We start from the raw sequence: 25527 nt of genomic DNA, 5'->3' as shown, positions 1-25527 counted from the left end.
ATTTAAATTAAACAGTTAAACACATCAATTTATATATACTGTATATATATATACCCTGTCCATTTTATCAGCTCCACTTACCATATAGGAGCACTTTGTAGTTCTACAATTACTGACTGTAGTCCATCAGTCTACGGAGCAGGTATTATGTGTATGGTGGGTCATTCTCAGCACTGCAGTGACACTGACATGGTGGTGGTGTGTTAGTGTGTGTTGTGCTGGTATGAGTGGATAAGACGGGATGGAGTTTTTAAACACCTCACTGTCCCTGCTGGACTGAGAATAGTCCACCAACCAAAAATATCCAGCCAACAGTTATAATGTTATGGCTGATCAGTGTATATATGCTCAAAAAAATCAATCAACTTGAGTGGAGATGTACGCATTGGTATATTGAGCAGCAGGTGGCGCTATTTGATGCGGTGTCTGGCTGCTGTACAGTAATGAAGGTGATGGAGGTTTTGCAGAATGAGAGGATGGATGTTGAATGAGAGGTGTGGCGCTGGTGAAGCTCTTACGTGTTGTGATGATGTTCATCTCTGATGTAAACTCCAGCCCACTGATACTGAAGCAGGTCAGAACTTTCCTCACTTCACTTTCTGCTCTTACTGGAACGTCCAGTCTTCTAGCGGACATGGCGAACAAGGGGATTCAGCTGCTCGGCTTCATTTTGGCTTTTTTCGGCATCATCGGTTTAATTATTTCCACCACTATGACTGAGTGGAAGATGTCTTCGTATGCCGGTGATAATATCATCACAGCACAGGCGGTGTATGAGGGGCTCTGGCAGTCCTGCGTCTACCAAAGTACCGGCCAACTCCAGTGTAAAGTCTACGATTCCCTTCTGCAGCTGCCAAGTAAGTTTTAATCATTATTTCTGTGTATTCTATACATTAGATTTAGTTTGTTCGTTTATTTGTAGTCGAGGACACCTCTCTTATAAATACCATTAATGTCTGGTTTAGTTTTATTTTAATTAATTGCAATTAATTAATTATTTGTATTTAGTTTTATTTATTTTACCTTAAGAAATCCTCATCCACTGGCATGCAAAGCATCATTTTTATTCTTTTCTTTTTGTTTCTTTTTTTGGTTTGTGAAAAATTTTGTTTGTATAGAATTAATATATGTTATCATATAATTATTCGTATATAATCATATAATTCATATAATGGTACATAAATATTTAAAATATACTACTATTTTATTGTAGTCCATCACCATCCCCAGCTTATGTTGTATTTCCATAAAATAAATTTTTTGTTCATATTGTTTAGAACCCTCTCTTACAATATAATGAATTGTTTTTTAAATAATATAATATTCAGCAATAATATAACAATTAATAATAATAATATTAACAATTGTTTAAGTTCTGTTTATACAGGACCCCCTTAGAACTGTCTGGTGTGTCTGATTTTCCCTTAAATTCTCTTCATGAACTTGGTTTATTTATTATGTGCTCAAACATGTAGGAACATATAAGGTCTTAGTCTGAGTATTACAAACACCATATAATTCTGAGTAAATTTATGTTTTTTTTTTTTTTATAAATATGTATTTTATTTTTTATTTTTTCATCATCTTGTTTAAACTATTTAGTATTTATAATTTAAAACTTTTTCAACAGGATTTAACAGCAAAATTTTAATCTAGGTTATTAATCTTATTATGTATGTATTAATATTATTAGTAGTAGTATTAGTACCAGTAGTAGTTGTGGTAGTAATAGTAGTAGTTTTAATAATATTATTGTTATTGTAATTTTTTTTACCTGTTTGTGCTATTAAAGTACAACCCGTAGTATAGGACGTCTAGGATTTTTTATGGATTTTGGATTTGGAGTTTTACGGATCCTTTTTTCTTCCTTAGTTCTTAATTATTTTCTTCTTTTCACACTAAAGGCAAAATGTACCACCATAAATACCGCTTCCTCCTTGTTTGTCTCGTTTAAGCATCTCTTCTTGCAAGTTGAGGCAGGTTGGACAAATGCCTTGAATTCTTTACCTGTGTCTGAACGAGCTCGACCATTTCAACCCAGAGAATACCAACATTTGCAGTATGCACTGCACACTTTACACTTTAGATTAGTAAATTAGTGACTTATTTACTAATAATTCAATTCAATAAAGTAAATTAAGGAAATACCCTTCCGAAAAAACGAAGCCCCAACAAGTGTAGCACAGTAAAATGAGTATTTATTAAATCTATACTCCAGAGCAGAAACAGTTATCATGTAAGATCAATCTTAAACGTCATACAGGGTTATAAATAGTATAACAATCTAATAATATAATGATAAGGTAGTACAACTGGTAGTTTAAACCTGGTTTCTGGTCATCTGTTGGTAAAGTTTATCTCTGGGTGCTTTGTTCCTTCAACAGCTTAAAACATGCAGATGGTAAATTGGCTAGTCTATGGCTCTATGTGTAGGAAGGTAATAAAAACTATGTTTTGATATTAATGAAATAGGCATGACCTTGCCACTTTTTTTTATATTAGCAATTTACAGGCTCTTCATTTAAAATATATCATTTAATATTACCACCAATGTACAGATGTTACTAACTATTACTGTCTGAGTCTTGTAGAGCCGGGATGTTTTAGATACTATTAGATACATTTAACACCAAAAGTTGAGTCAATAACTTCAATCAAAATAAACAAGGCACTGCTTTTTCTTATGGTCTCAGTGATTTCCATTACAGCTTGACTATGACTAAGCCTGCTTGCTAAAGCAGCCTATTACAGGCTTTACTGTGCTAGCCTTACTGAAACGTTGTTTGGCCGAGGTGTTGTAACACGATCTAATAGTAGCATGATTAATTACTCTCACTCACTTTCTTAACCGCTTATCCAATTAGTGTCTGTGAGAAATCTCACACCAGGATTACAACACTGACCCTAAAATCCCTGAATTTGATTATTTCCTCTGGTTACTGTCTGTGAAGAGTTTGACATGTTCTCCCAATGTTTGCCGAATTTCCTCCAGTAGTCCAAATTCCTTCCCCTCCCAATAGCATTGCAGTAGGTGGATCAGCTACTTTAAATTCATCCTGAGACATAGAGTAAGTATATAAGTTAGTGTATGGTGCCCTGTGATATATAGTATTTCAGCCTTGCACCCAGTGCTTTCAGGTGGCACTGAATCCACTGCAACCCTGACCAAGATGAAGTGGTTATTGTAGAATAAGTCAGTCAGTGCTGTAAAATAGAGACAATATTATTAATTAATTTGGAATAGTGCACTGTGAATTGTTGGAATATCAAATGTATGTCATTATACGCAAAGTAGGTGGCACAGTGGCTTACAAGCAAGAAAGGTCTGAGTTCGATTCCCTGGTCGTGCAGCCAGGGTCCTTTCTGTGTGGAGTTAGCCCTAAGAATAGGGTGAATATCTGTGTTTGTCTGACCTATGTTGGACTACCAACCTGTTCAGGGTGTTTCACCCAAAGAATCAGACCCACTGAGACCCTGACCAGGATAAAGCATATAAATCACTGAAATGCAAAAGACAACTGACATCTGTGCTTTTATTTCCCTCTTTCCTACAGTGGAGATTCAGGCAGCTCGAGGGTTTATGGTGACTGGCATCATCCTTGGTGGAATCGCAATCCTGGTAGCCGCGATGGGCATGAAGTGTACCAAATTCATGAGTGAGGACAAGCAGCTTAAAAGCAAAGTGGCTCTAGCTGGAGGAGTGTTGTTTCTTATTGCAGGTGTGTGAATATAGAATGGTTTTCCATATACCTTGACAGGGGAGCACTGATTACAGTATCATGCCCACCAGCCATGCCGCTAATGGCCGACAGAGGAGCATGGAGGCACAGATGACTGAAAGTGCCAGTTCCTTTAACTATCAGTCTTTGCACCTCATTAAGCATTAATTCACTTCAACTGGACGAGTCACATAGTGACCTCAACTTCTGCCATGCTATACAGCAGGTTGACCTGTTACAGTTATTAAATATAAATGCAAATAGAAAATATAGTGTGGGACAAAAGTTTTAGACAACAATGAAAGTAATTTTATTTGGCATTTTTCTTGACTTTCATACAGTTTACCATTACAAATTATATAATAAACATAATAATTTAAGTAAGAAGTTAACTGACATAAATTTTAGAATTACTTGGTCTTTAGTTTAGCCATATTTATAATAGTTGAAAAATGGCTTCAATTGTATAAACGTAAATGAGCTTCTGATACGTAGATCAAATCTACCTACTCAAAGTGGTCTGAACATGTGCTTCAGTAAACAAGATAAAATTCAAGAAAATCTGATCTTCATTGCAAAGTGACATGATCAATTTCACTTTCTTGTCACTTTCTTTCGCTTTCTTGTCTGTAGTTTACTAAAACAATACCAAAAACATAAATTTTTTTTTTTTTTAGATTTTAAAGATTCAGTTTTTAGCTTAAATTGTTCTGCTGTTTATCGTGTCAAATTTCTAATACAATTTATTTATTATAAATTCAAGAAATACTAAATAGAAGCATGTTCATTAGTGGTGTTAGACTTGTGCCCCCCCCCCACATTTTACTGTACTTTTAAGTGAAGGAATAAGATAATTGTATATATCTGTTTTGCAGTAATATTTGGGAACGTTAATATATTATTGTTAAGTGTAATGTTGGGCAAGTTTGTTAATAATTGATCATTGTTAATTATTTTATTTATTTTATTTTATTTTAATTGTTTATTTTTTTTTTTCTCTTTAACCATCCTCTTACCATTGCACTGGAGCAAAAAAACATGTGCATCCTCTTACTACCAGGTTTAATTCTTTTGAAGTTTTACTTCATGTTGCTTTAAATATTAGACTGCAATTAAAGATTCGATTTCTCTCATCATTTTATAGAGATAATTAACAACAAACATTTTGATCCTGTTTTACACAAATTCATTGGTAAAACCCAAGACAGTGGATTAAAGAAACAAAAAACTGTGTATGTAGTGGTACTTAGTACCAGTACGTTTGCATTTTACTCTTTGGTGTGTCATGAGTTTTTCTTCTCACATGCTGCCAGTACTCATTTTTGCCCTGTTCATATTAGCTATCTTGGCAATTTAGAATAAACGTATATAAACTGTATTACCAAGGGGGCACTAGGTGATGCTCACCTTTCCCATTCCTCCTGTCTAGTACAAGACAAGTGATGTTAATGCTAGTCTAAGTAACGTTCATTCAGAATGTAATACTAAAACACACACACACAAACAATATTGGACAGACTTTGTATTACAGATTTACTGTACATGTAAATGTTACAAATATTTATTTATTAAAATTTTTATTCATTATGTGTTGCACATGTACCAACATCTAAAATTGCTTGTATCATTTCAAAGCTGTGCATACACATTTAAATAATATTTGTGCAGATTTGTGCAGTACTTTGTATGAAGACTTCAATTCCTACTTATTACTCACATGACTGGATAGTCATCAAAGCATTTCACTACTAGTTGTACCATGTATGATTATGTATGTGAAAAGTACACTTTAATTTGATTTGATTTGAAAGTCCTGCCTGTTGAAATCAGTTTGATTTTGTTTCTTTTTGCAGGTTTAAGTGCTTTTGTTGCCACTGTTTGGTATGGAGATAACATACGACGGAATTTTTTTAACCCCTTCACTCCGACTAATTCAAGGTGAGCAGTCTGATGTAATTATATGGTATTAATTATGGAAATCAGTAAAGCGTCAATAATAATTTTATTATTAGCATGGCTCTAAGCAGGATGGTCATCTGTGAGACTCTGGCAACTGTACTTGTTAATATTCCAAACCCATACCTGTTTCCTGATGTTTACTCAATTATTTACAGATAATCTATAAAGGAATTAATTGAAAGTAAATAGAGTGGGTGAAATAAAGGGAAATGCAAAATATATAACATATGAACATATAAAACATTAAAATAATATAAAAATCTAACTTAAACAAATTAAAGCTATAATATACAGTTGGAGCCAACTAACCTAACAACTAAATAAGCCAGTTTAATACACAGTCAGCTGTAAATAAAATAAGCTGAAAAATAATTTTACAATGTATATAAAATCTGTTTTCTACCAGTAACCTGTTGATATTTGTATAAATTGCAGGTTTGAGTTTGGAAAGGCTCTGTATATTGGTTGGGGAGCCTGTGCTCTGACTATAATTGGAGGCAGCATGCTCTGCTGTAACTGTGGCAGCAAGTCATCATCAAAATCAGAACCTCGTTACCCTGCTGCCCGCCCTGCCCAGCCTGGCTCTGGCTACGTGTAACACCAATCTGCCAGTCCATTGTAGGACGGTGTTTCTTCTCAGGAATGTCACTGCAAAGGAAATTACCTATCTATGCCAAGATAAAATCTAGAGACTTGTTGTAGAGATTCATTTTCTCCATAGTTATCATCGTTTATCGTTTGTTCGTGTTACTGTACTGCAAAATATTTACTGGCATAGCTTAGATCACTGGAAATATCCATTCAAGAGATTTTATTTGGATTTCATTCAATCCAAAGCAACTTAAAATTGTGTCCAAATCAAACAATTATGGTTTAAGGGCTTTGCTCAGGGGCCCAACAGTGGTTGGGCTTTAACCAGTGATCTTTCTGATTACTAGTTCACTACCGTAACCACTGAGCTACCACTGGTCTGTAAAGAAGAAACAATGAGAAAGATCTTTTATATATTTTGCAATACAAAATTCTAATCTTTTAAATGCAATAGATGTTGAAGTGCCAGACTATCTGGAACATTTAGGTTAGTTTTAGGCACACCTGAGGAAGACTAACAGTTGATGGGTTTGATCACATTGGCTTGTGTTATGCCTTTCAGCCAAGACAGCCAGCTAGCAGCAGTTAGCATGCTGCTCTGTGATCGTTACCACAAAAAGCAACAAACTGATTTCTTTATTCAAATTAGCTTGTCATTACAGACATTAGGGACTGGATTGCAGTACTTTTACCCACAAGGCAGCCTTTAGTTATGTTTTTTATTTGCCTCACAAATGATTAAATTTTTTTTTTGTGTGTTTTCTTGCTGGGTCAAAAATATACATACAGCAACTTAGATTATTCATTTGATAAAAGGTAAAACAAAGAAAAAACATAGAAAGTTCAATATCATTATTTTACGTTGTGATATGTGATTTCTTTTTAATGAAGAATATTAAGTACAATTGGTCACTCACTCACTGTCTTAACTGCTTATCCAATCAGGGTCATGGGGGGGGGGGGTGCTGGAGCCTATCCCAGCTTTTCATACATACACACATACACACACACACACATATTCACCTATTAACCTGACTGCATAGTATTGAACTGTGGGAGGAAACCAGAGCACCCGGAGGAAACCCACGCAGACACTGGGAGAACATGCAAACTCAGCACAGAAAGGACCCGGACCGACACGCCCGGGGATCAAACCCAGGTTCTTCTGGCTTCCCAGTACAATTGGTAAAAACATTTAATAGAACATTCTAGAGAACTTCGTGCAGTTAACTATTGATTTGTATAAACTGAAAACACTGTGATTGTGATTAATTTCCTGATTGTTGGCATTTAATTTTTTTACTTTTTGTTTTTAAGATTATAACATTTTTGCCTACTTGTTATGTTTCATATTGAGTTTCAATGCTAAATCATACATTTCAAAATGGTTGAATAAATGTTACCTTTTTATGATCTCTGTCAATACTTATGCTTTCTTTGGTCATGCTCAGTCTATGTAGAGCTTGGTCTTTTGCATATGTTCATATGTCAAGTCAAGTCAGGTCAAATTTATTGTCCTGACATTGTCTCAAAGCAACTTTACAGAATCCAGGACCAACAGACCAAATACAGTAGAGCCAACAAACCAACTATTGAGCAAGCCGAGGGCAACAGTGGCAAGGAAAAACTCCCTTAAAATTACAGGAAGAAACCTTAAGAGGAACCAGACTCAGCAGGGACCCATCCTTCCTGCCTGGATGATACTTTAAATAAATAGGATTTACACAAATCATACAAACACAAAACTAAATTGAACTGAAAGTTATAACTAGCAAAAAAAAAAAATTGGAGTTCTTCATTATTCAGTCCAGTCTGTGATAAAGCCCATTGTAAGTTCTGGACATTTTTGGTGCAAACATGCCAGGTTCCCGTCACATCTAGTAGAAGCAGCATTGTTGGCACAGCAGTTTCGACTTGCAGTCTTTAACCTCGAGAGGGTGAACAGGTTTCCATCAGAACCACCTCGGGGTAAAACAACAGAAGATGTAGTTACAATATGTGCTTCCACCGAGTGCTTATTCCATCTCATTAACATGTCACATACAGGCTGGCTTCTCTAAATTAATAAATGTTATTAAGTGTAGGTGCCAGAAAATCAGCTTGCACAATAAAAGTGCAGCAAGTAAGCTGATATGGCGTAACAGTAGGAGCTACGCTGCTGGTAACAACAGTGAGGCTAGGCTCACAAATACAGAAGATACATGGCATTACGTGAACCTAGCTATTGGGAGAACACATATCAGTGCACCCTTAATGCTGGTCCCAAGCCTGGACAAATAGGAGGGTTAAATCAGGAAGGGCATCATCCGCTGTGGCAACCAGCATTAAGGACCAGCATTAGGAATGCGGCAAAACCCCTTCAGTCACAATTAACCATTCGCTTCGGTTACTGCACATTAATCCACTGATTCAGATCTTTGAACAAATCATGCTACTTTACAAGAGGAAATACAGTTTTTACTATTTTATTATGATCTGATAATCCAGTTACATTTACATTTTCGACATTTAGCAGACACCTTTATTCAAAGTGACTTACAATAGTGTGACTCTACTGTCTAAGCAATTGAGGGTTAAGGGTCTTGCTCAAGGGCCCAACAGCAGCAACCCAGCAGTGGTGGGGCTTGAACCGGCAACCTTCTGATTACTACTCCAGTATCTTATCTTATCCACTAGGCTACAATGTACCTGTTAAAATTACCTAAATTAACCACAACTAGTCCTGATTTCAGCCAGAAATATCCATGTTTTGGCATTTTATGAAAATATTATTTTGATCAGAATTACGAGTTAAAATGCTGACTTGAATCCAATAGAGATGATGTGACAAAAATTAGAATGAGCGACCTGTGCCCAGAAACCTTGAAGTGTGTTTAATTTGAAGAAGTTCTGTAAAGAGTGAGCTACAGTTTTTGTACAGTGAGATAAAAATAATAATATTAAAATACTGAAAGGGTTTAGTTGCAGTCATTGTTGCTAATGGTGTTGCAACTTGCCAAAGGCCAATTCATTATTTTACAAGAGGGATATAAGTGTTGGATAACTTTGTTATTTTAATTAATAAAGTTTAATTAAGGTTTTTTTTTTCTTTTTCTTTCCTGCGGCCACTCCCTTATTTAGTGTTCACCACAGCAGATCTGGTCCACATACCAGACTCGGCACAGCCTTTATGCTGGATGCTCTTCTTGACCAACCCTTCTATTTTTATTGGGGTTTGGGACTTGCATCTCCCAATGGCTAGGCTGTTTCAACCATCCCCCCTCAGACATTAGTCAGTCATGTCTGTGCAGATGCCTGACTGGCCAAAAGCACTGCTGCAATTTGAACCCTTGATCCCCAGATCTCAGTAGTGGTGGGCCACCCGAGCACCCTGAGGGTTTTTAAGTTTCCTTTTGTGTAAGACCATGTTTTAATGTTGGTATCATAAATAAGTGGTATTGAAGGTAATCGAATATGTAGGTGGCATTTTTGACACCACTGTATATGTTCCTAAAATATCACACTCATTCATTATTATAGAAATGACTCAGTGCACTTCACCACAAGAACATGTCTGCTGTGGTGATTAGTCACAGTCACATCTAATTACAGTTCTAGATGTATGAGTAATTTGTTTGAGTGGCAGTGAATTTTCTTTTACTATGCTCAGCCTCCGCTCTGGAATGAACTCAAACTGACATTTTGTGGCTGCTAAAGAACTCGTGGTATGTTCATAGGTTTAGAATCCTGCACAATGCTGGGGGGAAAGGCTGAAACAGGGCTGTGAGTGTGTTTACAAAAACACAGTGCTCATAATAGTATTAAATAGTAATAAATGCAGTTACTATAAAAAAACGGACAATCAATGGCAAACATTTACATACACGCATAAGGGACATGATGTTTTTGATACTTCATTGATTTCTGACACTGTTCTTTTTTTACGACTAAATGATTGAAATACACTTGTTTCATAAGTCAAAGTTCAGCAATATAAGAGTATTAATTTGGCCTTCTAGTTCCCTGTTAATGATAATGATTAACTATTGGCCATATACGATGCTTACAAAAGCATGGTTTGTTTAACTGGACTTATTAAAACTGACATTAAAAAGTAATTGTAAGAAAACTCAAACAGAAGAAAGATGTCCAAAAATTTAAGTGGATGACACTGTCCACAGTTAAATTAGATTAAAATTTATGGCTTTCAGGAGACACTTTTATCCAAAGCAATTAAGAATTAAGGCCCTAGCTCAGAAGCCCAACTGTGGCAACTTGGTGTTGGGGATTAAACTAGGGATCTTCTAATTACTAGATCATTGCCTTACCCACTGAGCTATGACTTCAGTTTTATATCGCTCTAGGCTTAGAAACTGCAGCATATTAAAGACGCCCTTACTATTTCAGTTGTGAACATGTTGCATGTTAAAGCTTGACTGAAGTGTGTAGCAATAAAAAATCACACCCTGAACAGGGCACCATTCATTTCTGGACAACACACTTATTTATTCATTTAGTCTTTTACATTTAAGGGCAATTTAGAGCAGCCAGTTCACCTGCTGTAAGTAAAACAACAAAACAACGAAATAAGAAAAACATATCAAACTCATTACTGGAGCCAAGATTCGAAACAGAAACCACGCACCACCCTGTGTAGAAAAATATAAAGCAGTAGTTTCAGTCTACTTGTCTGTCATCTTGAGGAGCTACAGGTAAGAACTTAGATGATGATTCATTCATCCATCATACATTGATATCAGATCATTTGCTTTATAAACAAATTCCTCTCAGCATAAGGTAGCAGTTTCGGTTATAAGAGCTCTGTACTGGATGTAAGCGCTCTGTACTGGTTATAAGAGCTCTGTACTGGATGTAAGCGCTCTGTACTGGTTATAAGCGCTCTGTACTGGTTATAAGAGCTCTGTACTGAATATAAGTTGTTAAATTGTGTTAAATGTACCTATCACACAACTCATAAACAAGTCATCCAAAGAAGAATCTTGCTCTTTGAAAAAACTTTAATTGATAAATCCTTACAATATAATATATATATATATATATATAGTTGAATATTTCTGATTGCAACTGTATGTATATTTTTTGACTTTGAACTGTATCTGACAATTTTATCCAGGTTCTTGAGAAAGTATATGGTTGGAAACTCTCCCACCCCCCTCATCTGTAACCCCCATTCATCTTATTAGCTGATAACTCCAGCATAGCTCCTCAAACATGTTATAGAATCAGGCTGTGGAGAAACCTGTGGAGACATATCCTGCATGTGTGACAATGTAGCAGAATAAAAACTGAAAATGTGCATTCTCCTTTAAACAGTAGATATGATCATGATCCTTTCCTGCGGTAGAAGTGTAGAATGCATTTTCCAGCAATGCTTATGGCTTCAAGGGAAAGATCTTTTGGCTGGGTGTGGTGACTTGTACGTGTCTGTACCTGCTGCCATAAAATGTAGCCTGAGAATATGAGTTAGTTTGCTTTTACAGATTTGGCCAAGATTAAAGCCTGTACAATACCATGCAGAGATAATACATAGGTAGGTAGGTAGGTAGGTAGGTAGGTAGGTAGGTAGGTAGGTAGGTAGGTAGGTAGGTAGGTAGTTGGTTAAGCAGGTAAGGTAGGTTCAACTTTGTCATTGATCAGTACAAGTACAGGGCAACAAAAAAGTGCAAGAAATAGTTCTGTGCAACAGAATATAGAAAACAGTGCAAAGCAGTATTGTATACATATTATGGAATATGAATACATCCATGACGCATATGTATTATGTATCAGCCATAACATTAAAACCACCTCCTTGTTTCTACACTCACTGTCCATTTTATCAGCTCCACGTACCATATAGAAGCACTTTGTAGTTCTACAATTACTGACTGTAGTCCATCTGTTTCTCTGCATGCTTTGTTAGCCCCCTTTCATGCTGTTCTTTAATGTTAAGGACTCTCCCAGGACCACTACATAGTATGTATTATTTGGGTGCTCTGTACTGGTTATAGGAGCTCTGTACTGGTTATAAGTGCTCTGTACTGGATATAAGAGCTCTATACAGGATATAAGAGCTTTGTACTGGATATAAGCGCTCTGTACTGTATATAAACGCTCTGCACGGGTTATAAGCACTCTGTACTGGATATAAGCGCTCTGCACGGTTTATAAGCGTTCTGTACTGCATATAAGCGTTCTGTACTGGATACAAGAGCTCTGTACTGGATATAAGTGCTCTGTACTGTATATATGAGCTCTGTACTGGATATAAGCGCTCTGTACTGGATATAAGCGCTCTGCACGGGTTATAAGCACTCTGTACTGGATATAAGCGCTCTGCACGGTTTATAAGCGTTCTGTACTGCATATAAGCGCTCTGTACTGGATACAAGAGCTCTGTACTGGATATAAGCGCTCTGTACTGGATATAAGAGCTCTGTACTGGATATAAGAGCTCTGTACTGCATATAAGCGCTCTGTACTGGACATCAGCGCTCTGTACTGGATATAAGAGCTCTGTACTGGATATAAGAGCTCTGTACTGTATATATGAGCTCTGTACTGGATATAAGAGCTCTGTACTGGTTATAAGAGCTCTGTATTGGTTATCAGCGCTCTGTACTGGTTATAAGCGCTCTGTACTGAATATAAGAGCTCTGTAGTGGTTATAAGCGCTGTGTACTGTATATATGAGCTCTGTACTGGATATAAGAGCTCTGTATTGGTTATTAGCGCTCTGTACTGGTTATAAGAGCTCTGTACTGGTTATAAGCGCTCTGTACTGAACATAAGAGCTCTGTTGTGGTTATAAGCGCTCTGTAGTGGTTATAAGAGCTCTGTACTAGATATAGGAGCTCTGTACTGGTTATAAGCGCTCTGTACTGGTTATAAGAGCTCTGTAGTGGTTATAAGAGCTTTGTAGTGGTTATAAGAGCTTTGTACTGGATATAAGAGCTCTGTACTGGATATAAGAGCTCAATACTGGATATCACTGTTCATTTCTTTAAAAATATCAGCGAATATCAGCGACAAACCGGATTAAAATGTTATCAGATGAACTTAGATATAAAAATATAAAAAATAAGAAAGAACAGTGCGAGAGGGTTTTACAGTTTCTCACTCGACTGCACCCAAACCTCTATATTGTGACGTCACGCGCAGAACACTTATGCACGTTAGGCGATGACGTCATATAGCGAGTTCTAGCGCTTCAGTCATTAGCTACTTTCCTTACTGAGGAGTTGGCAACACTGTTTGTTCTGTTTGTGGGATTAAACTCAGATTGAGGAACCATGCATCGCTACGAGCTTTCTCTAGTGCTGAAGGCCATGAAGAGAACCTGATGGAGAGAGGAGCTGTGGTGAGGAACCTGGAGAACCTGATGGAGAGAGGAGCAGTGGTGAGGAACCATACTTATCATTTTTTCCTTTTCTGCCTCTCTCCTCTTTATTACATTTTCTAACAGTGCCACCAACTGGTCAAACCAAGTAACAGTATTTATGAACATGTATTATTCCAAATGTAACACAGTACTTAAATACTGTATACAGAACACAACATTTTCCCCCTTTGTAAACAATTTAACCATGTATCATTTAAGCATTAAATCTGCAGTCAGCACTGAAAAGAACATTAAACTGAACAACACACTGTTAAACTAAACCTGGTTCTTCACCACAACTTTCTATCATTTGTCTTATTACTTGGGGTTCAGGTGTTATAGTCTTTTAACCAGGCTGGTGGTCTGCGTTTATGCTGATTTACTCTCCGGTTGTCTACTGCAACCCTGGGAGATAAAACAGAACTGTGTTCCTCTGTTTGTGTAGGTATTTGATTAGGTAGGTGCACTGCATCCTACGAATGTCCATCACTTAAATGGTAGCTGTGTTTTCCTTTCTTTGCCAGGATCTTAAGTGAACCTGTGATTTCTAACTTGGACCATATCACCTTCTTTAAACAGCAGTGTTTTGGTGCAACTTTAATGTCTCTATAGAATACACCTGTGGTGTATCCTATACAGGCCCATAGTACTAGAAAAGGTGACGCTGTGTGTTCCAGCTGACCCGTAGTTTAAGGATTAACAGTAAAGACGTCTGGAACGCCTGTCTATGTAAGACAGAGATATTACCACGGATGAAATCACTATATAAGCGTCATTGTGTGACAGTAGAACTGGAACATTGTACTATTGGTGACGACAGGTAGTATAAGTTACTTTGTCCGCTGTCAGTCTGTGGGATAGTCTTAGTATTTAGTATTCTAATTTCCCCATTAATATGTATAATTAATGGGTCTCATGAGCAAGATTTACTACGTGTCCCTGTTACTTCCTCTCATTACACATGCGTCATGAATGGAAAGTTCATCCCTCAACTTGAAATACGGGATCATTTCAGCTGGTAAGGTTTTAGATGTTGCAGGCTATCCACTCACCATGTATGTCCATAGTGTAGTTATCTCTGGGCAGGTAGAGCAAGCAGCAGTAAAATCAGACACCAGTATGGCAGCAAGAAACATGGTGACACAGTCTCTGGTTCAGTATCTACAGTTGTATCATTGTGGTGAGGTAAGCGAGATAGGCAATCAGCAGCACGATTATCTGCGCCTCTTCTGTACATGATGTCATAATTAAAGCAAAGTAGCCTAGCTGACCAGCGTGCTATACACAAACCTGCACGTCCCATGCCTTTGGATGTCAGCAGCGTAGTTAAGGCTTGGTGATCGGTCCGCAAGGTGAACTTTGTACCCCACAAATATGTCCTCCAACGTTCTACAGTCCAAACGCATGCTAGGGCCTCTTTTTTTTTTTTACCATGGAGTACTTCCTTTCAGTAGTCGTGAGAGTACGTGATGCAAAAGCAACTGTCTTTTCCATGTTATTTGGGTGTATCTGTGTTAAAACACCACCTATTCCATAGTCCGAAGCATCTGCTGATACTATGGTAGGAAGGTTTGGATTGAACAGAGCCAGTGCAGAACTCTCAGTCATCAGCTCCTTTACTTTCTGAAAACTTGCTTGTGCAGCATAAATCCATGTATATTTAGTGTTCTCTCGAAGAACAGCTTGCATTGGTTTAATCACAGTAGCATAATTGTGTATGAATTTAGCGTACCATGCTGTCAGACCTTTAAACAACCTGAGTATAGATGCGTCCAACAGTGCTGGAGCATCCTGAATAGCCTTGAGATGAGCATCATCAGGTAGTATGCCTTCTTTGCGAATCACGTGACCCAAGAAATTTAGTCTTTCTCAATTAAATGTGCACTTTTCACCATTTATGCATAATCCTGCATCTGCTAACGTCTGGAGTACTCTCTGAAGGTTGAGATCATGTTCCGCAGCTGAGCGACCATACACAATTATGTCGTTTCTCAGAACAGTAGTCATAAGTTTTTGAAATGCTGATGGTGCTGAAGCTAGTAGGGCTAGTTGGGCTGAAACAATTACTCGAGAAACTCGAGTAATTCGATTGCTAAAAATCATCGATTCAAATTTTTCGCATCAAGGCCTCGTTTAATCCATACAACTAAATACAGCTCACAGTGTTTCGCACTTTTGCACAACGCGTTCACTCTGTGGTCAGGTGACGTGAAGAAGCCAAGGGCTGCATCCCAAATCTCACACTTAAACAGAACTTAACAGGACTTAATCCGGGTTCAGTATGAAAGTAGCGATTTGAAACGCAGCCGAGATTTGATATCGCAGACTGCAGAATTGATGGCCGAACAGAGGAGACTGGTCAGAGAAAAAGACAGAAAGTTTGAGGTCATTTTAAGCTAAAAAAAACCACCAAAACAACATCCACACCATCAAAGCGTCGTGTAGATACGCCAACTTTTCTACACACACACAAACCAGATCTACCTCACCTAGGAGGTACAATCCTGACAGAATTTCCTACAAATGCCACAAAGTCTTCCAACTGAATATTAAAGCTTTATGTTCTGCCTGAGCTGTAGCTGAAACCTTTAGTTCTAAAAGTTGCACAAATTAGAATAGCTGTTTATGCATTATTGTTTATTATTATTTATGCCTTAGTTTTAGGTTGACTGTATACATTGTAGGTTACCTGTAGGCAAGGAATAAAAATGTACAGTTACAATATACAGTGTTACAATATACAGTGCTGTGAAAAAGTATTTGCCCCTTACAGCTTTTTTGTCATACTTACATTTTTCAGATTATCAAACAAATTTCAACATCAGACAAAGATAACCTGAGTGAATACAAAATGCAGTTTTTCAATGATGATTTCATTTATTAAGGGAAAAAAGCTATCCAAACCAACCTGACCCCTATGTGAAAAAGTAATTGCCCCCTAAACCTAATAACTGGTTGTGCCACCCTTGGCAGCAACAACTGCAATCAAGTGTTTGCGATAACTGGAAATGAGTCTTTCACATCTCTGTGGAGGAATTTTGGCCCACTTATATAAAAGGTATAACTATCTTACTTATGGGAAATTAGATGAACTCATGATGAGGGTAAATATGTTGGTATTTTCTGATTTCATTCGTCCCCGATGCGTGTGGGGAAATGATCAGACTCTTTGTGCAGGGTTTTAATATCATATAGGGGCATCATTAGACCCAGTTTATTATTACTTATGGTAGTGAAAAGTTAATAAGAAAGCCCTGAAGCTTTTTCATTTTTATCCTGGATTGTAAAGCAGAACTATAGGATGCTACGAGAATTCCCCTTCCCAGAATCTTTGTAAAGGTTTGAGCGGCTAAGGTTTTCAGTCAGACCCTTTTTTTGCATGGAGTAAAGAACATCTGTAAATAAATGGAATAAAAAAACACATTTTCACCACTTCAACATTATGAAATGTTATGAAAACACTGCTGCTCAGCTACAAAGGCAAAAATGGACCAGCCCCAAGCTATCTTCAAGGTTTAATCAAAGCCCGCTCGGTACCACTCAATCTCCGAGTCAGTAGTCTCGCCCGACTTGATCCTCCATCCATGATTCGACACTGTGGTGGTGAACACTGAATAGATTTGGACTGACTGTTTTTATTTCTTCGACAGAATCCACATGAACAAAATTCAGAATATTCAGAACATTTCTTAAGTGTTTATTTGTTATTTTCTCTTACAATTTAGTGTTAAATCACTTCATCTATTTAGTGTTGTACAGGCTTTTCGGCATCTTATAACAGTCAGTGTATAACAGCTTTATAAAATAAAGGGTTTCTTTTAAAACTGCACTGTTTTATTACGAGCTCATGAATCGATTCTGCAGTGAACCAGATTCGATACCTCGCGCATGCGCATTTTTACGCTTTACAGTTAAGACACATAACTCACTCTCCTGTCCATCCGAGGCTATTTTACTGTAATGTTTTCGTTCTGTATAGTCATTCGTTGATATTTTGTGCCGATGTCAATCCTTTACTGCCTTTTTCTTTTGTTTTTCTCCACAAATACGAGCGTTGCTACTGGTAACTGTTCGATAGCCAATAGCAGTAGAGTCTATTTGCATAAATCGCAAATCTTTTTATTTATTATAAATATTCAACAACAGTACTTTGTTATTACAGACAAATTATCCAAAACATTATACTTCAGACCAGTGAACATATATCTGCTTAAAAACCAAAAGAAATAGCTTAACAGGTTTTTGCCTTTACCGTCATCTGGAAGCTTAACGGAATTCTGCTCTATATAAACCAAGCGTTTCATTTATTTATATTGGACGTGAGAGCGAATTGGCAGCGACATCCGTCACCCCCATTGATCGCTTGGATTAGGATTAGAATCGGCAGATCTGGTTGGTTAGGCGTGTGTACCCTTCTCCTCACAGCTCCATGTACGTCCCTCCCGAAGCTCCACAGGCTCGGTGGAATAGGGGACAGAAGCTGCTCAAGCTCAAGGCTTGAATGATGGAAGTAGGACGCAGTGAACTACTTGACGGACTGCTTCATCTTTTTGTACTCATTGTCAAAGGTGGATTTTGTTCAATGCTGCAAATACTTGGTTACTTTTTGTTCCCAATCTAGCCAATTCTTTTTACAATTTCTGCTGCCTGCAACACCTGCGCAGACTAGCACTACTAGCATCCTACTAGATGTTTACACCAAAAAAGTCCAGAATTTACAACAGACTTTTATCACAGACTGGACTGAACAATGAATAACTCAAATTATTTATTTATTCATTCATTTTTGCTAGTTATAACTTTCCCTTCAATTTAATTTTGTGTTTGTATGATTTGTGTAAATTCTATGTTTTTAAAGTATCCTCCAGGTGACCCAAGAAGGATGGAGGTCCCTGCTGAGTCTGGTTCCTCTCAAGGTTTCTTCCTGTAATTTTAAGGGAGGTTTTCTTTGCCACTGTTGCCCTCGACTTGCTCAACAGGGGTTTCTGGTCTGTTGGTCTTGGATTGTGTAAAGTTGCTAACAAGGTCCTGGCTTGGATGCCCAAGTGGGGCAGTCCAGGTCCTTTCTGTGTGGAGTTTGCATTTCACCCCGTCTCTGCGTGGTGCTCCGGTTTCCTCCCACAGTCTAAAGACATGCAAGTGAGGTGAATTAGAGACACTAAATTGTCCAAAACTGTGTTCGATATATATGAAAAAAAAAAACATTTTGACCACTTATTTGACACAATGTTATGAAACGTTTTGAAAGCAATGATGCTCGCCTACAAAGTCAAAAATTTACCAGCAACAAGCTACCTTCAAGGTTTAATCAAAGCCCGCTCTGTACCACTCAATCTCCGAGCCACTAGTCTCACTCGACTTGATCCTCCACCCAGGACTCGAGGTAGATCAGCACCAAGAATTTTCTCTGTACTGGCACCCATGGAACGAGCTTCCTCTGTTTGTCCGAACATCTGAGTCTTTTACTGTCTTTAAAACACGATTAAAAACCTTCATCACCTCTTACTAAGCACTTAATCTGACATGTACTTACTTACTAACACTTTTCTGTTCTTGAACTGTTGTCTACTTGAACTAAAGTATGATGATGTTTACTATGGAAGCATTTCTGTAAGTCGCTCTGGATAGAGCGTCTGCTAAATGCCGTAAATGAAATTAGAAATTGCACAAATCTCTCACATTTTAGCTTCTGTCACATGAGTAACTGCAGTTTTGGCAAACTGCGTGATATAATCCATGTGGTCACCACCATGATTCGACACTGTGGTGGTGAACACTGAATAGATTTGGACTAACTCTGTTTTTATTTCTTCAACAGAATCCACATAAACAAAGTTCATAATATTCAGAACATTTCTTTAGTGTTCATTTGTTCTTTTCTCTTCCACTTTAGTGTTAAATCACTTCATCTATTTAGTGTTGTACAGGCTTTTCGGCATCTTATAACAGTCAGTGTATAACAGCTTTATAAAATAAAGGGTTTATATTGAAACTGCACTGTTTTATTACGAGCTCAGGAATTGATTCTGCAGTGAACCAGATTCGACTCCTTGCGCATGCGCATTTTTTACTGTTTACAGTTAAGACACATCCAACTCGCTCTCCTGTCCATCCGAGGCTATTTTATTGTAATGTTCTCGTTCTGTATCTCTCATTCGTCTGTCTATTTTGTGCCGATGTCAATCCTTTACGGTCTTTTTCTTTTGTTTTGCTCCACAAACACGAGCGTTGCTACCGGTAACTGTTCGATAGCCAATAGCAGTAGAGGAAATTTGCATAAATCTCAAATCTTATTATTTATTACAAATATTCAACAATAGTACTTTGTTATTACAGAAAAATCATCCAAAACATTATACTTCAGACCAGTGAACATATATGTGCTTAAAAACCAAACCAAAAAGCTAAACAAATTTTTGCCCTTACCGTCATCTGGAAGCTTAACGGAATTCTGCTCTATATAAACCAAGCGTTTCATTTATTTATAATGGACGTGAGGACGAACCGGCAGCGACATCCGTCACCCCCATTGATCGCTTGGATTAGAATTAGAATCGGCAGATCTGGTTGGTTAGGCGTGTGTACCCTTCTCCTCACAGCTCCATGTACGTCCCTCCCGAAGCTCCACAGGCTCGGTGGAATAGGGGACAGAAGCTCTACAAGCTTGAATGATGGAAGTAGGACGCAGTGAACGACTTGACGGACTGCTTCGTCTTTTTGTACTTTTAGTCCTCGTTATGCCCATATTTGGGTCTAAGCCCGATTTCCCTGTGCTAAATAAACATGTTCCGAACCCTATACGTTTTGTCCTATGTACATTTTTCTCCTGTATATCACTGGATCCTTTAAGTTACGAGGTTGTTAAAGGGTCTAATAATGCTACACGAAAGCTAACGCTACTGCGCATTTATTAGACGTCACTGAACTACACCAATCGAATCGACGGAATGAGCGGCTCGCTTTTGGTGAGTGCAACCAAAGGCGTAACACCCAACCATCCTTGCTTTCTACTTTAATGTAGCTAGCTACTAAAAATATAAAGTAAAACTTGTGAATATCACTGCACTGTTACACTGGTGAATCGCGCTGCTTCGTGCGCTTATTTAAGAGGCTTATAAAAGAAAAAAGAAGAAAATTTAAGAGGCCTTCAGTCTAGTGACGTTAACTCAGTGTGCAGCAGCATTAGCTTACATGTAGCAATATTCATATTTTGACTCTTTAACGACTTCATAATTCAGAGGATCCAGTGATAATAGACAGAAGAATCTCCATAGAACAAAACGTAACAGCTTTGGAAAAATTTTTATGACTACAGGATGCGAGAGAGGCAATTTTCGAAATCTCCATTCATTTTTCCTATTCAAATTTCTCTTAGACCCGGGTTACCAAATATGGGCATAACAACATGGCGTGGACTACAAAATGATGACACGACTTCAGTGGTCTATTGCTGTGCTCTTGGTGCTTGTGGTGAAGGTCTCCAGTGGCAGAGCTGTGCGCTAGTGTGCCATGTGCTGATACTAGTCTACACTAACCTTTGTAACAGAATTAAAGTGGTTTCAAATGAATACACGACTTTAAAGTAAAACGTTTACATATTAAATTAGGGCTGTCAGTAATCGCGTTAATTAACGTTAAAAAGCGCTCTGACTTTATTTCAGAGGAATTTGGATGCAAAGTCCATGAACTGTACACATTACAAACACTGGTGTTACATGGATCGCAATGTTAACATTGTTAACAATGTGGGTCGAGCACCTGTTTTCAGTGGCAGGGTTATGAACAGGAAAAGATCCTTACTTTTGCCAAATAATGTGAACAGACTTTTTAAATAACTGGCTGAAAGATATGTAGCAGTTAACAACTCTATATAGGCATTATTTGGCTTTCTAAAAATAATTTATATCTAATAATTTGATCATAATTTTATTTATTTAGTTATTGGTAAACATGTTCTTGCAATAAAAATGTGCAAATGTTCAAATTGTGCTTTGTTATTTTTGCAGTCGATTAATCGTGATGTGCTGGTACGAGTGGATCAGACACAGCAGCGCTGATGGAGTTTTTAAACACCTCACTGTCACTGCTGGACTAAGAATAGTCCACCAACCAAAAATATATCCAGCCAACAGCGCCCCGTAGGCAGCGTCCTGTGACCACTGATGAAGGTCTAGAAAATGACCAACTCAAACAGCAGCAACAGATGAACGATCGTCTCTGACTTTACATCTACAAGGTGGATTAACTAGGTAGGAGTGTCTAATAGAGTGGACAGTGAGTGGACACGGTATTTAAAACCTGTAGTGAAGAGAAGAGTAAAGAAGATTATGTTGAGAAAAAACTACTTCTGAGCCAACATACTTACGTATCTCCTCTCACTTGACTTTCTATGTTCGACACAGACAAAACATCAACAAAGTTCAGAATATTCAGAACATTTCTTTAGTGTTCATTTGTTATTTTCTCTTCCACTTTAGTGTTAAGTCACTTCATCTATTTAGTGTTGTACCAACTGTTCGGCATCTTATAACAGTCAGTGTATAACAGCTTTATAAAATAAAGGGTTTATATTGAAACTACACTGTTTTATTACGAGCTTGTGAATCGATTCTGTAGTGAACCAGATTCGATTCCTTGCGCATGCGTATTTTTACGCTTTACAGTTAAGACACATAACTCACTCTCCTGTCCATCCGAGGCTATTTTATTGTAATGTTCTCGTTCTGTATCTCTCATTCGTCTGTCTATTTTGTGCCGATGTAAATCCTTTACGGTCTTTTTCTTTTGTTTTGCTCCACAAATACGAGCGTTGCTACCGGTAACTGTTCGATAGCCAATAGCAGTAGAGGAAATTTGCATAAATCTCTAATCTTATTATTTATTACAAATATTCAACAATTATTACAGAAAAATCATCCAAAACATTATACTTCAGACCAGTGAACATATATGTGCTTAAAACCAAAACCAAAAAGCTAAACAAATTTTTGCCCTTACCGTCATCTGGAAGCTTAACGGAATTCTGCTCTATATAAACCAAGCGTTTTAATTTAGTTATATTGGATGTGAGGACGAACCGGCAGCGACATCCGTCACCCCCATTGATCGCTTGGATTAGGATTAGAATCGGCAGATCTGGTTGGTTAGGCGCGTGTACCCTTCTCCTCACAGCTCCATGTACGTCCCTCCCGAAGCTCCACAGGCTCGGTGGAATAGGGGACAGAAGCTCTACAAGCTCAAGCCTTGAATGATGGAAGTAGGACGCAGTGAACTACTAGACTGGACTGAACAATGAAGACCTCAAATTATTCATTTATTTATTCATTTTTGCTAGTTATAACTTTCCCTTCAATTTAATTTTGTGTTTGTATGTTTTATGTAAATTCTATTTATTTGAAGTTTCCTCCAGGCCACCCAAGAAGGATGGAGGTCCCTGCTGAGTCTGGTTCCTCTCAAAGTTTCTTCCTGTAATTTGAAGGGAGTTTTTCCTTTAAATTAAATTAAATTGAACAAAAATGCAAAATAGAAGCACGTTCACTGGTGGTCTTAGACTTTTGGCTCCCACTGTCATCCCAGTGAGTGTATGTAAACTTTTAACTTTACTGTGACGTGATTTAAAATGTTTGTTTATGTTAAAACTGTGCACGTAGGTTTTGGTAGAAATGTTTCTTATGTTTACTTCTACCACTAGAGGGCGCCCATGTTTTATATTCATATTAATGAGCTTTATTTTGAAGCAAGTTGAGAACGGTGCTGAATATACAGTACGAGTTCTATTGAATTGCATGAGAATAAACAGCATGTATCATTTATAAAAGGGGCCCAACAGTGGATACCTGCCAGTTTTGGGACTTGAACCAGCAACCTTCTGATCAATAGTCCAGTATCTTAACCAGTAAGCTGCCACTCTTTCTGGAATTGGCAGAAGAACTGTATATGATTACTACTGATTAGACTATGTCTATAGTGCACTTCAAGTGTTTTAGATACAAGTGAGTAATGCCCTGTAATAGATTGATGCCCATTATATGTATATTCAACTTATGAATAGACATATTTAATATTCCATTTTCATGCCTGGAAAAATACAATTTCAGACACCCCTAAACCATTTCTAAACCATACCCTTTCACATCTCATCTACCTGCCTTCACTTCCATTACTGGTTGCGACTTCATTAAACTGTATGTTAATGTACGTCTATCTAGCTTGTTTAATGCATCTTATTGCATTTTCAGCATTTAGCAGACGCCTTTATCCAAAGCCACTTACAGTAGTGTGACAGTATATTGTCTAAGCAATCGAGGGTTAAAGGCCTTGCTCAAGGGCCCAACAGTGGCAACCTGGCAGTGGTGAGGCTTGAACCAGCGACCTTTAGATTACTAGTCCTGTACTTTAACTGCTAGGCTACAACTGCTTTGAGTTTCTGCCAGTTGGATATTGATAAAGGCTAACATCAGCTAGCTTTTTGCCTGAAGTTACAGTTTAGCTAACTAACAACCCCTCCGAACTGTTTTACTGTTTTTCCCCTTTTTTTGGGGTCCAATTATCATTCCCCTCGATTTAAACCATGCTTCAACCTCCCAAAACAAGAAGAAAGTGGCTACTCTGCTAAGTGATGAAATGGATGAATTTGTGATACCTTGTAATGGATTGGCATCTTATCCAGAGTGTATTCCTGCCTGTGTAGCATCCATCTTGACCTTAACCATTTGCATTGCTGGATTGTTTTGTATTGTATAAAAATGTTTGGTCAACATTTTAATTTGAAGAATCTTAGGGTTTTGATTTTTTGAAGGAACAAAGTAGAGGTTTAAAAAGTTATGGGAAAGTTCTACAAGGGTTCTGTTAAATCCATTAAGACGTATTAAGAACCAGCCAAACCAAAATGTTCTATAAAGAACCAGCTATAAAAAGGTTGAGTCAACCAACAGTGATTCATCTAGTGTTTTGGTACCAGTTGGCATGTTTTTTCTTTTTTTTTTTTACTACCAAATGTGGAGACATAGTGGCACAGCAAGCACAATTGGTGGTGGCACAGCGGGCACAATGGGTGGTGGCACAGCTACACAGTTTCTGAGGTCATTGGTTTAATCCTTGCTTTTGATCTCTGTGTTTGAGGAATTTTACATTTGTTTTCCTACTTAGATTCCCTGTTACCTTTTAAAAACATACAGTAGGTGCATTGTCTGCACCTAACTGTCAATAAGTGTTTGTGAGTGAGTAAATGTGCCGTTTTTATTACCCTGCAATGGACTGGTGCCCTGTCAAGTTATTAAAAATAAATGAGCACCAAACGTGCTGGCAAACAAAATCATTTAAGGGAGGATTTGTAATATTAATGGGATTTTGTAATATTACTTCATATATTGTGACCCAAATTAACCTTGTTCATGTCAACAACGTAAGATGAATGTCATAAAAATATTACAAAATGTACGTAAAATACATGAACCTCTAACCACATGGATGTTGTAAAATGCATCATAGCTTATTAAAATATTCCAGTGAGTCTGGAGCTCTTATATTAGTTGTGCCTGGACTGGCTCCCACTCTCAGACTTGTCTTAAAAAACGATAAAAATCTATTTCCTGTTTTTCATTTTTAGAAACTCATGGTAAAAATGGCTGCTGTGGCTTTCAAGAAAGACGCCAATGTGACAGACGTAAAAGCAGGTCAGTGAAATTACATAACACTGAATAGTCTGGAAATGTGTGTGTATTCATTTATGATTTAATAATACAGTGTATTGGGCGGCACGGTGGCTCAGTGGGTAGCACTGTCGCCTCACAGCATGGAGGTCCTGGGTCCTTCTCCCCACTCTGTCTGCGTGGGTTTGCTCCGGGAGCTCCGGTTTCGTCCCACAGTCCAAAAACTGGTTAATCTGAGACACTGGAT

At 37.7% G+C, this 25527-nt stretch overlaps 1 protein-coding gene across 1 annotated transcript; it reads left to right on the top strand.

Annotated features, from left to right (window-relative positions):
* The first annotated feature begins 634 nt into the window (after positions 1–634).
* On the top strand, positions 635–7551 carry cldn1 (claudin 1). The gene is made up of 4 exons (XM_062993385.1): positions 635–857; positions 3555–3719; positions 5573–5657; positions 6114–7551. The coding sequence occupies exons 1-4, from the start codon at positions 635–637 to the stop codon at positions 6274–6276; spliced, it is 636 nt and encodes a 211-aa protein (XP_062849455.1). The 3' UTR covers positions 6277–7551.
* The last annotated feature ends 17976 nt before the right edge of the window (positions 7552–25527 follow it).

The sequence above is a fragment of the Trichomycterus rosablanca genome, chromosome 4 (genome assembly GCF_030014385.1).
Source record: "Trichomycterus rosablanca isolate fTriRos1 chromosome 4, fTriRos1.hap1, whole genome shotgun sequence".
Lineage (NCBI taxonomy): Eukaryota > Metazoa > Chordata > Actinopteri > Siluriformes > Trichomycteridae > Trichomycterus > Trichomycterus rosablanca.
This window is presented reverse-complemented; position numbering and strand designations above follow the sequence as displayed.